The sequence below is a fragment of the Cupressus sempervirens genome, chromosome 4 (genome assembly GCF_028749045.1).
Source record: "Cupressus sempervirens isolate cs-2001-9-10 chromosome 4, ASM2874904v1, whole genome shotgun sequence".
Taxonomy (NCBI): domain Eukaryota; kingdom Viridiplantae; phylum Streptophyta; class Pinopsida; order Cupressales; family Cupressaceae; genus Cupressus; species Cupressus sempervirens.
In genome coordinates, this window is record NC_143121.1 from 722892872 (window position 1) to 722907534 (window position 14663).

At 30.3% G+C, this 14663-nt stretch overlaps 1 protein-coding gene across 1 annotated transcript; it reads right to left on the reverse strand.

Annotated features, from left to right (window-relative positions):
• Window positions 1–7561: 7561 nt before the first annotated feature.
• LOC149563310 (copper transport protein ATX1-like) lies at window positions 7562–9231 on the reverse strand. Its single transcript, XM_089823996.1, has 3 exons — window positions 9035–9231; window positions 8867–8942; window positions 7562–7914 (listed from the first exon to the last, which is right to left on the reverse strand). Exons 1-3 carry the CDS (start codon window positions 9038–9040, stop codon window positions 7712–7714), a joined length of 285 nt encoding a protein of 94 aa, XP_089680122.1. The 5' UTR covers window positions 9041–9231; the 3' UTR covers window positions 7562–7711.
• Window positions 9232–14663: the final 5432 nt, after the last annotated feature.

Here is a 14663-nt window from a genome sequence, read left to right on the forward strand (position 1 = left end):
TTAGTTTTTCATACAATTTGCTCTAATATATTAGATTCTTGTCTTGCATACCATTTATGACCCATCTTAGGGAAAGGAAGAATCATCCAAGACCCTACATTCTAAAGATTATGAATTAGCACCTTACCTTAGGCTAATCGGGTTGCCTTTGTTTCAAAACCTTGGCTCTTCCTAAATATAACATATATAATTTGGTGATTGCTCCATCCCAGTATTCCTCACTACACTGTATGTTAGATAAGGTAAAATGTATAAAATCTAATTTTGACAATGATGCATATAATGCTTTGAATGGAATTTAGACATAGCCATGTAGAGGCTTGTGCATGAGAAAGTAGAGAGAAGAAACACATAGAAAAGGAGAAAGAAGAGGAAAAAAGAAGATTGAAAAGTTTAATATGAACAGATACAACTACAATAAGATGGAGGATAAATTGGATGAGATGATTGGGATCCAAAAGAAAGGAGAAGCATATGATAAGTGTATCAATAACCCAATAAGGGGAATGAAAAATAATAATAGAAAATGTAATTCATAGATAGAATAAAAATGTGGAGAACAAGAAAACACTCAAGAAGATTTATGGGAAGATTGTACACATTTAGAAAGAGTATAATGACAAGAGAAAAAGTGTGGATATCAATTGGACAATGCAAGGAAACTAAGAAGAATGCAATTATTGATAAAGATGTTAGGAAGGAAGGAAGGAGGTGTGATTGTATTTGTAAATATTAGTTATGAGATAGAAAATAAATTAGAGAAAGATCTATCATTGGATTGTCTAATTACAAAATAAGCATAGTTGGAAAAGATGTTGGATAAGAGGGTTGAGTTTGTGAATGGAAATAAAATGGAAGGTTCAATATCATAAGTAAAAGTACAAAGTTGTGTCACCTTTCAGGAGGACTTATCAAAATGATTGAATTTGAGTATTTCTTTCTAAAAATCAATTTTTTCAAATATATGATCTAGATAAATTCATTATAGTTAGGTTATATATGTTCTCATAGCTTTCCAATTGAAAATGTCTATTAAATGCATGTTTTATACTAGTTTGTATCCAATTACTTAAAAAATAAAACTATTTCATAAAATTGATGTTTCAATAACTCTTACTCTTTTCAATTATATGTTTTTATAACATATAAATACCATTTTATAGAGTTCAAAGTTAAGAATATTCTCATACAGAGTTTATAGTATGTATATATGTATGTGTGTGTGTGTGTGTGTGTGTGTGTGTACACACACACACACACACACACACATAGTGTAATTAAAAAATACTACAAGTACATATTTTAACACCCGAGAATATGTTGATTTCAAGAGATAGAAAAAAATAGAAAATCTTATTCAAAAAAATTTAAAGGCATATGACATTCTAGAGGAGAGAGCCACAAAATGTATAATTTTTCTTTTGGTTAGAATAGATTTGTTTTGAAAAATGTGGTGGTAGATGAAAACTATCGATTTCAAGTGAGTTAAAATTTGAATTTTTATAAAAGAGAAAATATAGGTCAAAAAGCACCAAAAAAATAAATTAATTGATCAGGTTATATATGTCATCTATAACATAATCTGAGATCGAAGGGGAAAAAAATTGTTTCCATATAGTTTTTAAGTGGGAACTAGACCCCTCATTTTCGACTATTTTTGCAACTGAAAATTATCCTTAAATATATATATATATATATATATATATATATATATATATCAATTCTTATCCCAAATAATCATTAAAAATAAGAAACCTAAACTTCATCCATTTCTATACATTCCATTAGTTTGCTTCATTTTTGAATTCTAAATAGTAATACCAAAATGCTGACACAGATTTATGCTTTTATGTATCAACATCAACATGGGAAATATGGATGATCTAGTTTAATATAGATTTGAAAATATGAAAAAAACTAATTTTTGTTTAGTTGTTTCTCACATGTTGTCTAAGGATGACTTAATGAGAGAGATTGGAATAAGAATGATGGAATCTAGAGATAGCTTTATGTGAACGTGTAGAAATAGTAATGAACATCATGTTGGTTAAGTACACTAGATGTAATAAAGAATTTTTTGAAGTAGCAAAAGAAGTCCATTGATGATCGACTTTGGATGCATCGTCACATGTGTTAGAGCATGTATGATCTTTTCGTCCCCTAGGGAGTTTATTAAAGGTCCATTATTTTCCCTTAATATTATTTTTAAATAGTTTTTTAGACTTATGTATATCAAATCCATATTTAACATGAGCCAATCCATGAGGGATCAAACTTAATTTGTAATTTCTATTTGGAAGTGATGAAATAGAGCTTTTTTTTCCTTTCTTCATAGTCATGTTGGAAACAATCAATTTCTTTAGAGTCAAACACCCACCTATTAAGTGAGTTTAAAATCCAAAAAGAGAGGGAATTTTTTTTGAGACAAGTAAAAAGGATGAAGTTTTTTTCATTTGATTAGTAGAGACAAGGTCAACATATTAGAGAAAGGAACAAAAGGAGAAGGAAGTGTAGAAATTTCAAAGAGTAGAAGGAACAGGAAGAAGATAGAGGTTGTAGCACCACAGTCTTTGATCTTTTTTTTCTTTGTAAGTTTGTTTTGATGTGTCTTGTGAAGCAGTGATTGCTCCAAGTGTTATTGTATGCAGCCTTGTAGAGCTGCAAATTTATATTACAATTAGAAGTTTTAGGTTAAAGTACTTTTGTTTCTGGTTGAAATCTTTTGCTCCAAGATTTGTATTTAGTTGAATAAGTTTATGAATGAAAGCACACAAGAAGGCATATTAATCGATCTAGTCTCTTGATTCATTATTTTCTTCTTTCTATCTATTCTATATTGCATTGAATATTTAAGAAGATCAAAGTTGTAAGTTCTTTGTTGTTATCTCATGCTTTAATGGTGGAATAGTCTAGACAATTAGTCTATTGGTAGCTCACTTAGTTCCCCTTGATAAATAGACCCCTATTGTGTTACCTTGGTTAGCTTTGCCTATGCCATCCTTGCAGAGTTACAAATGAGTCTACCGAGTTCTTTTCTTGAGCTTACCAAGCTTACTCGGTTTCTATTCTTACTGAGCTCACTCAATACCTTCTTCGGGAGCTAACCATGTTACTCGTGAACTCAGTCACAAATTGCTTTGGTGATCGAGCTCACTTGATATCTACTGTTGCTAAGTGGAGGTTTACTTTTCTCCTTATTGTGCTTCACTCTAGCACCCACTTCCTATCATGTCACTCAACATGAACTATTTTTTGAGAAAATTTTTAATTTATGAAATTATATTTTCTGCAATTTGGTACTCTGATAGACTAGACTCTCTAGACTGTCTTGAATGTCTACATATCTTAAGTTGTAAAAGTAATTACGTTTTCATGTCTTATAATGGTTGATATTTTACAATTGTTCTAATTATGTCACACCATTACATATATGGGTTTATAGACATCTGATTATGTCATGTCATTACATATATATGAAATGTATTGTTTAAGTATTTCTAAAAATTCCATCATGTAGCAAGTCATGTTTAGCATCTTTTTGCCTTGAGGGTAGAGTAGGAATGCTTATTTATATGTAGGGTTTAATCATTAAAAAGGCATGTCTAGTCAGGATTAGATTGACCTAGCCATCCTATTCCCTAAAATTTGAATCTAGATCAGATGGTCTCAAAGGTTAACCATGAAATATAAAATCTTATAGGTCCTCTTGATGTATTGAAACTCTAAAATGCTTTTGAAGGATATATAAGAAAACTATCTTTTGCATTTTTTAGGCAAGGTAACCAAGTATTCATGATAGAATACACATGTTTAATTACTCTAATGTAAATTTGAAGTACCTAAGGCATCTTTTCAAGGCAAATTACTTTATTGAAGCAAGATTTTCTCACTCATTGAACGAAAAGAAGATTATATCCCAATCATTAAAGAAGATCATTGCTTCAGATATTCTAATATCAATGTGAATTAAAGTTATCAAACATACAACATTAGATATCTGAGAAGTCCAACATTAGTCTATGTATTTTTGAATGACATCCTTGATTCTTCTCTTTATTTCAAGATCATACGACCACATTAAAAAAATATAAGTATTTTCATATATATTATAATATCAAGTTGGTTTGTGAAGGTATAATCATTTATATTTCAAATCTAGCATCTACTTTATATGGGGAAGCTTTCCTTTTATGTATTTTACATATTTTATTTCAATTTTAAAGTTGATTGTTCAACTAAGATTTGACTAAGGAAAATTTTATACACAATATTTGTTCTCCTTCTAGTGTATGGGAATAGGTCACACCAATTCTAGGATTGGCTATAGGAAGTTTAGGACCTTGACTACAATCTGCAACTAACACCATTGGAAAGTGGAAGGTACAAGTCAAAAGCAAGTAACTCTTATATTAGAACATTGTATTATATTAACATCAGTCATTTTAATGTTAGAAGAAATAGTGTTGCAACAAAAGTTATATTTGACAATTAGTCTACTGTAAACATGGTAAATATTCATTATGATAAATAAAGAGCAATTTATTTAGCCAAAGAACTATTTATTGTCATCGCTAAGATAATGTTGCATATAAGGATGAAGATGACTCACCTTAAAGGCTGCAAACTATTATTAACAGGAAAAAATTGTACTTGTTCTAACTCTTATCCAGAAGGTCGTCTTTGTTCAGCTTTCTTAGCAACTACTGACCTTCGAATGTTCTATGAGAGTTTGAGAGTTCTTTGAAAATTACAATATTAAATATAGTGTGCAATTAATCTGCCTAGGCTAAATATTCTACATTCTCAACAAAATATTTTCGAAAAAATGAACTTAAATTGTGAAAAATAACGTTTCACCTTATCTTCACCACATTGCCAAAATAAAATATTCAGGATGTTTTAACTGATGCCAATACCCTCTCCAAATCTTCCGTCTAGACATCAAAGATTGCCAAGTATAGCTATTTTTAAACAGTTTATAAAGAATTTCAACAAAACCATTTTCTTACATATTCTACAATCTTGCAGTACGTGTAACAAATTTTTTTAGGCATCGTGTCAAATAATTCCCATGTTTAAAAAAATTTCGTGCTTTATATGTGCTCTACTTAGGTTATATGTGTTCTATTTAGATATTTTTATATAGCATTTTAATTTCAACATTATTTTTTGTTTTATGTAAGTCCATTCTCTTTTCTAAATTGGAGGTAAAGGTTGTGGAATTTAGGATTATATCTAGTAATTGCATTCGTCTTAAACTTTCTATTTCATTTTAGAATAAACAACAAACTAATACTAAGAAATACATTTACATAATTGTAAAAAACATGTATTTTCAATAGAACTGAAATGCATTGTTCTTACCATTGACATGCACCATACCTCTCCTCTACATATACTTCCTTCAGCTTCTCTTCCTCATCATGTTCCCCACATCTAGCCTCAATACAACGAGTAAAAGTCATAGCACCTTAAGACACCTTTTAAGGATACTATCTTATAGTTTTTAGGGCTACCACCTTGCATAGACTGACTATCTCCCAAATATCCCTACATGCATGCTAGATGTGGAAGCCTAAATGATGCATGTGACTATTTTTTTAAATGTCATCTACAAACTCCATGTATTTTGTATTGTTGATTTATAAAAGAAAAGACCATGGACAAAAATAGCTTTCTTTCTTCAATCAAACAATAGAAATAATATAATGAAAAGTGAACTAATAGAATAAAACAATCAAGATTATAGGTTAAATATTTCTTGTACAAGTGCCAATCATTTAAGATGGATTAATGAGAAGAAATGCACATGAAATGCTAATAACCAAGCGTCGAGAGATTTGGGAAGTGTAAAAACTCAACCAACATAGTTTCCCTCAACATCTAATAGGTTGTTAGGAATAAGGTGTCTCAATTTCTATTTTTATTTTTATTTTTGTAAATTTATTTTTTTGCAAATAATGTAATTAAGTGTGAGTGTACATGTCTAGTTGGCATGTTGCTGTGTCACTCCACTTGCATGTGTTGTATTCTTAAATTGTAAGGAGATCATGACTGAAACGGTTATGACAGATTCCTATGACAGGTAAGAGCTATCTTTGGAAGATTTGATGATGGGTGAAGATGGTAAGACATGTGGCAATTGATTATTAAGTACTGTACACTCGAGTCTCCATCTAGCATGCCCTAAAAATGGAAAGCACATTATACAAGCACTTTTAGGGTTGTAGATAGGAGAGTGTGAAAAGGTGTATTGTTGGTTGCTACTAGATAAGTCTTCTGTGTCCTAAAAGAGCTTGCATTGCAAGTGTGTTGTAACCTTTGAGTTGAAGATAATACATTGTGCAGGTTTTGGAAGGGTGGGGTTGTTTTACCGAAAGGTTTTTCTCCATTGGCATATCTTTGTGTTTATGTGTTATTATTTCTCTATCTTTTTCACACCTGAATTTAGAGATTAGTGCAGGAAGTTGTTTCCACACCTGAATTCCTCACATAGGTCAAGTATCTAATGAAGTGAAAGAATGTTTGATAAATGTTGTATACTTCTCAATAAAACCCCACAACTTTATTATGATTATTTTTAAAAAAAATTCATTTTCACCCATATTAAATAATGTACTTGTGTTTATCATTTTTATAATATTGATATTCAACATCTAAATTTGTTTTTAGTGTGCCTATTTATATGACCCATGTTCCATAATGAAATAAAAGAAATTCAATATTATATTAGCTCATACTTGAATTTTCAAATATAAAAAGTTTCCTATATTATTATTTTTAACTAAAAGAATTCTCTCAAAAAATATACTATATATTATCATTACTTCCTCTTGTTTTATTATTGCTTCAAATGATTCATGCTAAAATTCTACAGTATAAATTTTTCAGCCTCTCCATCCACACTACCAAACATTTAATAATCTTAAAGTAATCTCTACTAAAGAATTTATTAAAAAGAATTAATATGCACTATCAATCAATAAATAACCATTTTAATTATGTAAAGATAAATAGACTATCTCAACATAAATCTGCTCTTTCATAAGTATACTCCTAGCCAGAAGTCTCCACAAACATAAGAAGCAACCATTCCCTTGAGGAATGCCAAATATTCCCACAAGAACAAAATCATAAGTTTTGCTTTCTTTAATCTTATTTTCTGATAAGATGCCTTCTCTTTTCTTCCTTCGGGAGAAGAAATTCCTTTGCAGTAAAATATGCAATAACATGACAGCTGAACTTATATATATATATATATACATATATATATATATATATATATATATATAGATATATATATATATATATGTATATATATATATATATATATATGTATATATATATATATATATATGTATATGTATATATATATATATGTATATGTATATATATATATATGTATATGTATATATATATATATGTATATATATATATATATATATGTATATATATATATATATATATATATGTATATATATATATATATATATATATATATATATATATAATGAATCCTTTAATAAGAGTGCACGCAAATGCAATAACATGATAGCTAGACTTTCAAAAATATATATAATGATTCCTTCAATAAGAGTGCACGCAACAGTCTTCAACAAGTGGCATTGTGCTTTTCTTTCTAATTATTTATATTTAATCCACCCCCATGAAAGAAGTGAATTGAGTGCATCAGCTGAATTTTTTCATCTCATTAGGAAGATTGGGAAGCTCCATTAAGTCGAAGGCAGTAGTAGCTTCCTGCAGCATACGTGTTGAGAAGAGCTTCACTTTGAGATGACCAGAAATCTGCTTTCAATCCTCCTCTTCTAACTGCCTTTAGAACCTTATTTGGGTGAGCAGAACCAGTCACCACCACTTTCCCATAATTTACATCAACTTCAACCTTCTCAATGCCTGAAAATTGAACAAGTATACCCTTCAATGATAGGAAGAAAAATTATATATATATATATATATATATATAGCTGATCAATCATCCTGTTCTCTTTTCTTTACTTAAGAAGCATTCAAGAACCATTCCAGTACCCCAACATCTTCATGTACATTTTTATAAAGATTTCAGCAGAATTTATGTCACCTATTTTGGCCTGAAAATTAATATATTGATTACAATGTGCTGATAATTTGAGATTGCAGTTTTATTGAAAAATTTGTTGTCAATAAAGATAGAGTAATGAGGAATTTAATAAGTTTTTAGCCTAAAGGGATTGGTCATGGTTATAAATAGTTTTGTGTTTAATTAAGGTAGCAAATTATATTTGATTGAAACTATTTTTTCTCTATTACATCAATAATTGTTCATTCAAGTTACCACAATTCATTAGTACTTGTGGGCAAACATTTCAATAGCCATTAGAAATCTCTAGCAATGATATAGAAATGAATCACTCATAAATTAAAAAGGTTTAAAATGATCAATCATTAGTATATAAATAATCTACCACTGATTATTTTATTATATAAAAATGAACCAACCATTATTGATCTCTTTCTACTATTTAACAGTTTAGCTTACTACTAATTGGTTTTGATATTAATACATCAAACACTATGCACTACTAATATAAGTTAATGATGTAATGTCCTGACTAATTGCTTGCAAACGTTTTTGTTTAAATGACCAGCACCCTCTTACTGCTACTTTCAATATAAAAACACATCAACTCTTTGATAAAGAGTAAATCCCTTCAAAACAATCGACACATTAACCACAATATTAGCGAAATTTTTAATATCCCCCTTCCCTCACCCATCATTCTTGAAAGTATATCAAATATATATATATATTTATTTATTTATTTATTTTTTCTTCATCAATAATTAGAAGCAGTGGACTGATTATTACCTTTGAGTTTGGCTATGCTTCTCTTAATCTTTTGCTCACAGTTATATCCTACCATCTCAACTTTCAATTCCACAGTCTGCAAAAAATGTGAGAACAAAATCAGTTTGCCACAGGACGAAAGAGAAATTCACAAAAACAAAAGTAAAATTAAAGTTTGAGTACTGAAACCTGCATTGCTGCTACACAGTTGTTGTATTTTTCCTAAGCTTTAATATCCTGCAACATTAGCTCAACATGTAGTTAATTCCAATTTGAATGCCCTCCACAATGAAATCATTGTATTGCCAACAGAAATATACAGAAGTTCAATAAAAGAGGAAGACCAGTATTTTGCGATCAAAAATCAAATCAGATCAGCAGTATTCGATATAACTAAAGGAGATTCCATAAAAGTTCGCATGCCCATTGTTTTGCTTTCTTGTTTAGACTGTTTTAGCTTTATATTGTTCTTTCCATGCTTTATGTGCTTGAATTTTTCTGTACCGTGGAAAAAGAAATAAATTATTGGAAAGCAGCGTATAGAAGAATCTGCCGCCTATGATATTATTGAACAGAAGACTTGAAATCCCGTAAATATGAAATTAAAAACTGTAAAGTAGAGTAGAGAATATAGCGCTAGCTTGACTACCCAAGACGTTCTTGGGATATGGCCAGTTTTCATAAGTTCTTTTCTTGATTCCATTGTCACTCAAGGTTGTCCTCAGCCTCGTGGGATGCAAAAGATTCTTGAAGCAATACAAATTAAAGGGGCTATGGTATTTTGTATCCTCATCCATGCCATACTTTACAGAACTCAGAATCTACATAGAAGAAGCTACTCTTTAAAAAAATATAGTGCGAGTCAATAGGCCTTTTTATAAAGTTGAATAATTTTTAATGAGTTCATGTGATATTATAAGATATGAGATTGCATTATGTATGGTATAAATTTAAAGAATGAATATTATTCAGTTAAAATAACTATGTACATGAAAAATTTCTATTAATAAAATTAGTAATACTAAGATTTGTTTCAATTTCTTCATATTTGTATTATAGTAGTTAATATTTTTTAAACATTTTTACAATTTATAGTAGAAGTGTATATGTATGTGTCTATATATATGTAAATGTACATGTACATGTGTGTGTATATATATATATTGTTGGAAATATAAGAAGAGTAACTAAAAGGGGAGAAGTGAATCAATTACCACTAAAATAAATCTCACATCCCTTATATGTCAACATCAAAAATAAACTTCAGTGAAAATACTGATGCTCAGCAAACATACAGGCACTCGGTTAACAGTAATAAATGATGTAACTTGGCAAACATTGAAATAACAATTGTAATTTGACAAACACAAATCTTAAGATATTATCTATGATTAACCTTTCTTAACTTAGTTGCATACACATAAAATAAATAACATGAACACAAGTGACACCAAGATTTAATATGGAAACTCAATTTAGAAAAAATCACCAATTGTAACTATTTACTAATTTTCACTCTTCTGAAGTGAGCCCTATTAGGAGTCAACCCTATTAAAGGTTACAAAACACATTGTTAGGTGTGACCCTGATAGAGAATTTATTAACCCTATTAGGAGCCGCCTTGTTAGAAGTTTTTAGATACTTCAATCTAGAAATGCCACCTTGTTAAAGGTTTTACAAATAGTTGTTAACTTTGCTAAGAGATTTAGATCACTGCTACAATGATTAAAGAGTAACAATGAGATGACCTGATTTTTGATGCAACTGAATTGTTGATTATAGATCTCAATTTTGACTTGTATACTTGATTCTTTCTAATCGAATGTATCTCTGCAGCTCTAGAAGGATATTCTATTTATCCTTCTAATTCACTTCCTCTTGGCATCTTCTATTCTTCTATTCACTTGCACACATTCAACCCTAAACTTGACCTTATATTTATACCTTACACTTTGTCAAGTCAACTTGAATACAACTTATAATAATTAATGTTCACCTCCTCAATCAGCTAGAACCAACAAACAAATCTATTGAAATCAAAACAAGAAAATCCTTTGTTAGTTGACCCTACTTAGTAGACACTAACTCAAAAATGATTTTCCTATGTTAACCAAGTGAACTTGATTAAAATTACATCTTCAAAATTTTATTTGGTAATCGAGTGAGCTCAGTTAACACTGGTTCCATACAAATTTTTCTTCATTAAGAAAGTGAGCTTGGTTAACACTCAACTTCTATGAACTTCTCTTTGTCTCCTAAGGGAACTCAATTAACACTATCTTCTAAACTTGAAAAACTCTAGAATGCTTAGTAGATACAAGAGATTGTCACCAATGCCTGAGTGAGCTCATCATACACTGACTGGTAAAGATATGACATTTTGTGTAATATCAAAGATAATACACAATTAACAAATTGTAATCAACAATATTCCTCTTTGGCATTGATGGCAACACAACATGTCATAATACAATAAAAATTTTAGAGAAAAATAAATTAAGAAAAATATCCTTTGTTTCATTCTAATTCACATCCTTGAGAACTCCCTCTATCTTTAGTTTCTCCCTTTATTAGCAAACTTTTTCTTCAACATCTTCTTCTAATAGAAAACTCTATCTCTTTGATATTAGACCAAGTTCTTCCTCTTTGACATCTCTAAAAATAATTCGCTCACATCACAGAACTCTCCCTCTTTGACATCTCATGCCAAAGACAATATTCAATGAATATCAATGTATCTGATGTACTAATTCATATGCAATCTTCCTTTTTCAATACTGCATCAACTGACTGATCTTCAACGTGCACTAGTTGATGCATTACTAAATTTCATTTAGTGAGCTTCAAATAGGGAAATAACCCTTAACTTATCTCTTGGATGCAAAAATGTATCCTTAGATAATGACTTAGTGAATATGTCAACAATTTATTCTTTAGTATTCACATATTTCAATCTTATCTCTTTATCTTGCACCAATTCTTTCAGAAAATGATATTTTATAGTAATGTGTTTAGTCTTGGCATACATCATAGGATTCTTTGATCTATTAATTGCACTAGTATTATCACAAAATATAACCACTAGATCCTTGATCTCTACCTTCATACCTTCCAACAGTTGCTTGAACCAAACAACATTAGAGCAATTAACTATTGTTGCCACATACTTTGCTTCTATTGTAGATTAAGAAATACAATTCTTCTTCTTACTTGTTCAAGGCACTAGTCTTTTATCAAGGAAAAATTATGCATCATTGGTGCCCTTCCTATCATCAACACTTCATGCCCAATCAACATCTGTGAAGTCCTTCAAATCTAAAGTGTCTCCTTTTTGTACCATAATCCATCTTCAATACCTTCTTCTTGAGAATAACCTTTGCATACTAATCTTTCTTTGTTTCAAGAAACTTCCTCATCTTCATTCAACTTATTTTTGAAAACTCACTTTGTGTCAATTACATTCTTATCCTTGGGTCTAGGAACAAGAGTCTAGATCTTATTCCTCTCTATCTATTCTATCTCTTCATTCATAGACTCAATCTAACTTTCATTATCCAAAGCATCTATAACTAATCTAGGTTCAGATTTAATAAGTAGGCATGTACCTTTCAATATGTTCCTTGTCATTGTACCATGTGACTTGTCTCCAATGATTTGATTAGGTGCACAATGCCTTTTGTCATATCTTGCTAATACAAGTACCTTGGATTTAGAACTTGTTATGCTAGCCTCACTATGATATTCTATATTAAACTTAGGTCCCACTGTCTATGACTTAGGTCCTTCAGAATCAGTTTGCTACAACTCAGTAGGCTCTGATTGCAACTTGGATCCTTCAGACTATGACTTGGGTTGTACTGGTTGCAACTCAAGTGCTTCTAGAGATTTTGGAGACTCAAGAGGTGAAGTCTCTTGACTTCCAATTAGATTTGGCAATGTATCAGGTTCATAATAAATAAACCTTCTATAATCCTCAAGTTCTTTGTTGCTCTCTTCTTCACTTTTTTTTGCAGACTCGTCAATTCTCACATGTGCACTTTCTATGATCTTATGAATAGTCGATAAATTCAAATATAATTTATATATTTTTCTTGTGCTGGAGTATCCTAGGAATATACCTTCATCATCTTTGACATTAAATTTACTTTTCCTAGTCTCTTTCAGAATATAACATTTGCTACCAAATACTTTCAACTTACATTAGATTTATAGCCATACCATAATTCATAAGGAGTTTGATTTGAGTCTTTCTTTAATTGTACTATGTTCAAGGTATGCACAAAAGTATTGATTACTTCCTTCAAGTATTTGATTACAACATTCTTAGATATCATCAAAGTTCTTGCACAATCCATGATGCATATGTTCCTTCTCTTAGTTGTACCATTCTATTGTGGTGTACCAAGGGTTATACTTGTCTTTTGATTCCTCTTGTAGTGCATAATTCATTGAATTTATTAGAGATGAATTCACCACCTCTATCTGACCTCAAACACTTCAGCTTCTTTCTAATTTCCTTTTCTACTCTTGTTAGATACCACTTAAACTTTTAAAAGTTTCTGATTTCTCTTTTAGATATATTATAGTCATCATTCTAGAGTAATCATCAATAAAAAGAATAAAATATTTATATCTCCACTGCAGCTCTCTATTCCAATAGGTCCACATAAGTCTATATGAGCCAGCTCCAAGACTTCTTCAGAATAATAGTTCTTGCTTTTGAAACTTGTCCTGCCCTTGTACTTGTTGTGCTTCTTATCATCTTTGTCTTCTCTATTTGGACATCTTGTAGCAATGTGTCCAACTTCTTCACAAGAAAAATAGATTAAAAGAATATTATCTTTATACTTTCCTTTTCCTTTGGGATACCTTCTTGCAAGAAATGCTTCAATAACTTCAAGATCAATGTCAAAATTGTCTTCCTCTTCACTTTCAAATTGTTTTTCTTTAGACATTTTAGCTTTCTTCTTAAGTGATAACTTGGCTTATAATGTAGACTCAAGATTGCTAGAACTAGGAGTATAATTATCATAGTTATCTAGTTCAAATGCAGTCAATCTTCCAACTAGAGCATCCAAAGTTATCTTGTTATTCAAGTCACATCTCATCTCTTGAATAACAGACACTCTAATTGCATAGATAGGAAGAAGGGTTCTAAGTACCTTTCTTACCATTGTCACATCTTCAATTGTTCTTCTAGAGGCTTTGATAAAACTGACACTAGCTTTAATTCTCTCAACATATATTACAATGTCTTCATCCTCTCTCATCTTCATCTAATCAAACTAACCTCTCAAGACTTATGCCTTAACTCTTTTCACATTATCATCACCTCCATAGATATCCTTCAATTTGGTCCACATGTCATGAGTAGTAGCACATCCTTTGACTTCATCAAATTCAACATGTTTAAGAGCTGATGCAATGTCAATCATCATGATGTTATGATTTTTCTTTTCAGCAATCTATTCTATAGTCAATGTTCTAATAGGAGCCCTATAAGCATTTTCCAAATATTTCAAACCTGAATCACTAATGGTTGTCAAGTGCAACTTCATAAGTTCTTTCCATGCCTTGAAGTTATCTATGTTTAGCTTGAGAATCTCTCTTCTGTAAGACATCCTAATCTTTAGCTTAGGTCCTTGAAACCTTCTCTGCAAGCACCAAGACTCTCTGATACCAATTGTTGAAAATATAAGAGGAGTAACTCAGAGGGGAGGGGTGAATTATCTACCACTAAAATTGTTGGTGTCAATAAGTATTTACTTATTACACTTAATTAAGTTTTACTTAGGTTAATGCATTATCTAATTATTTT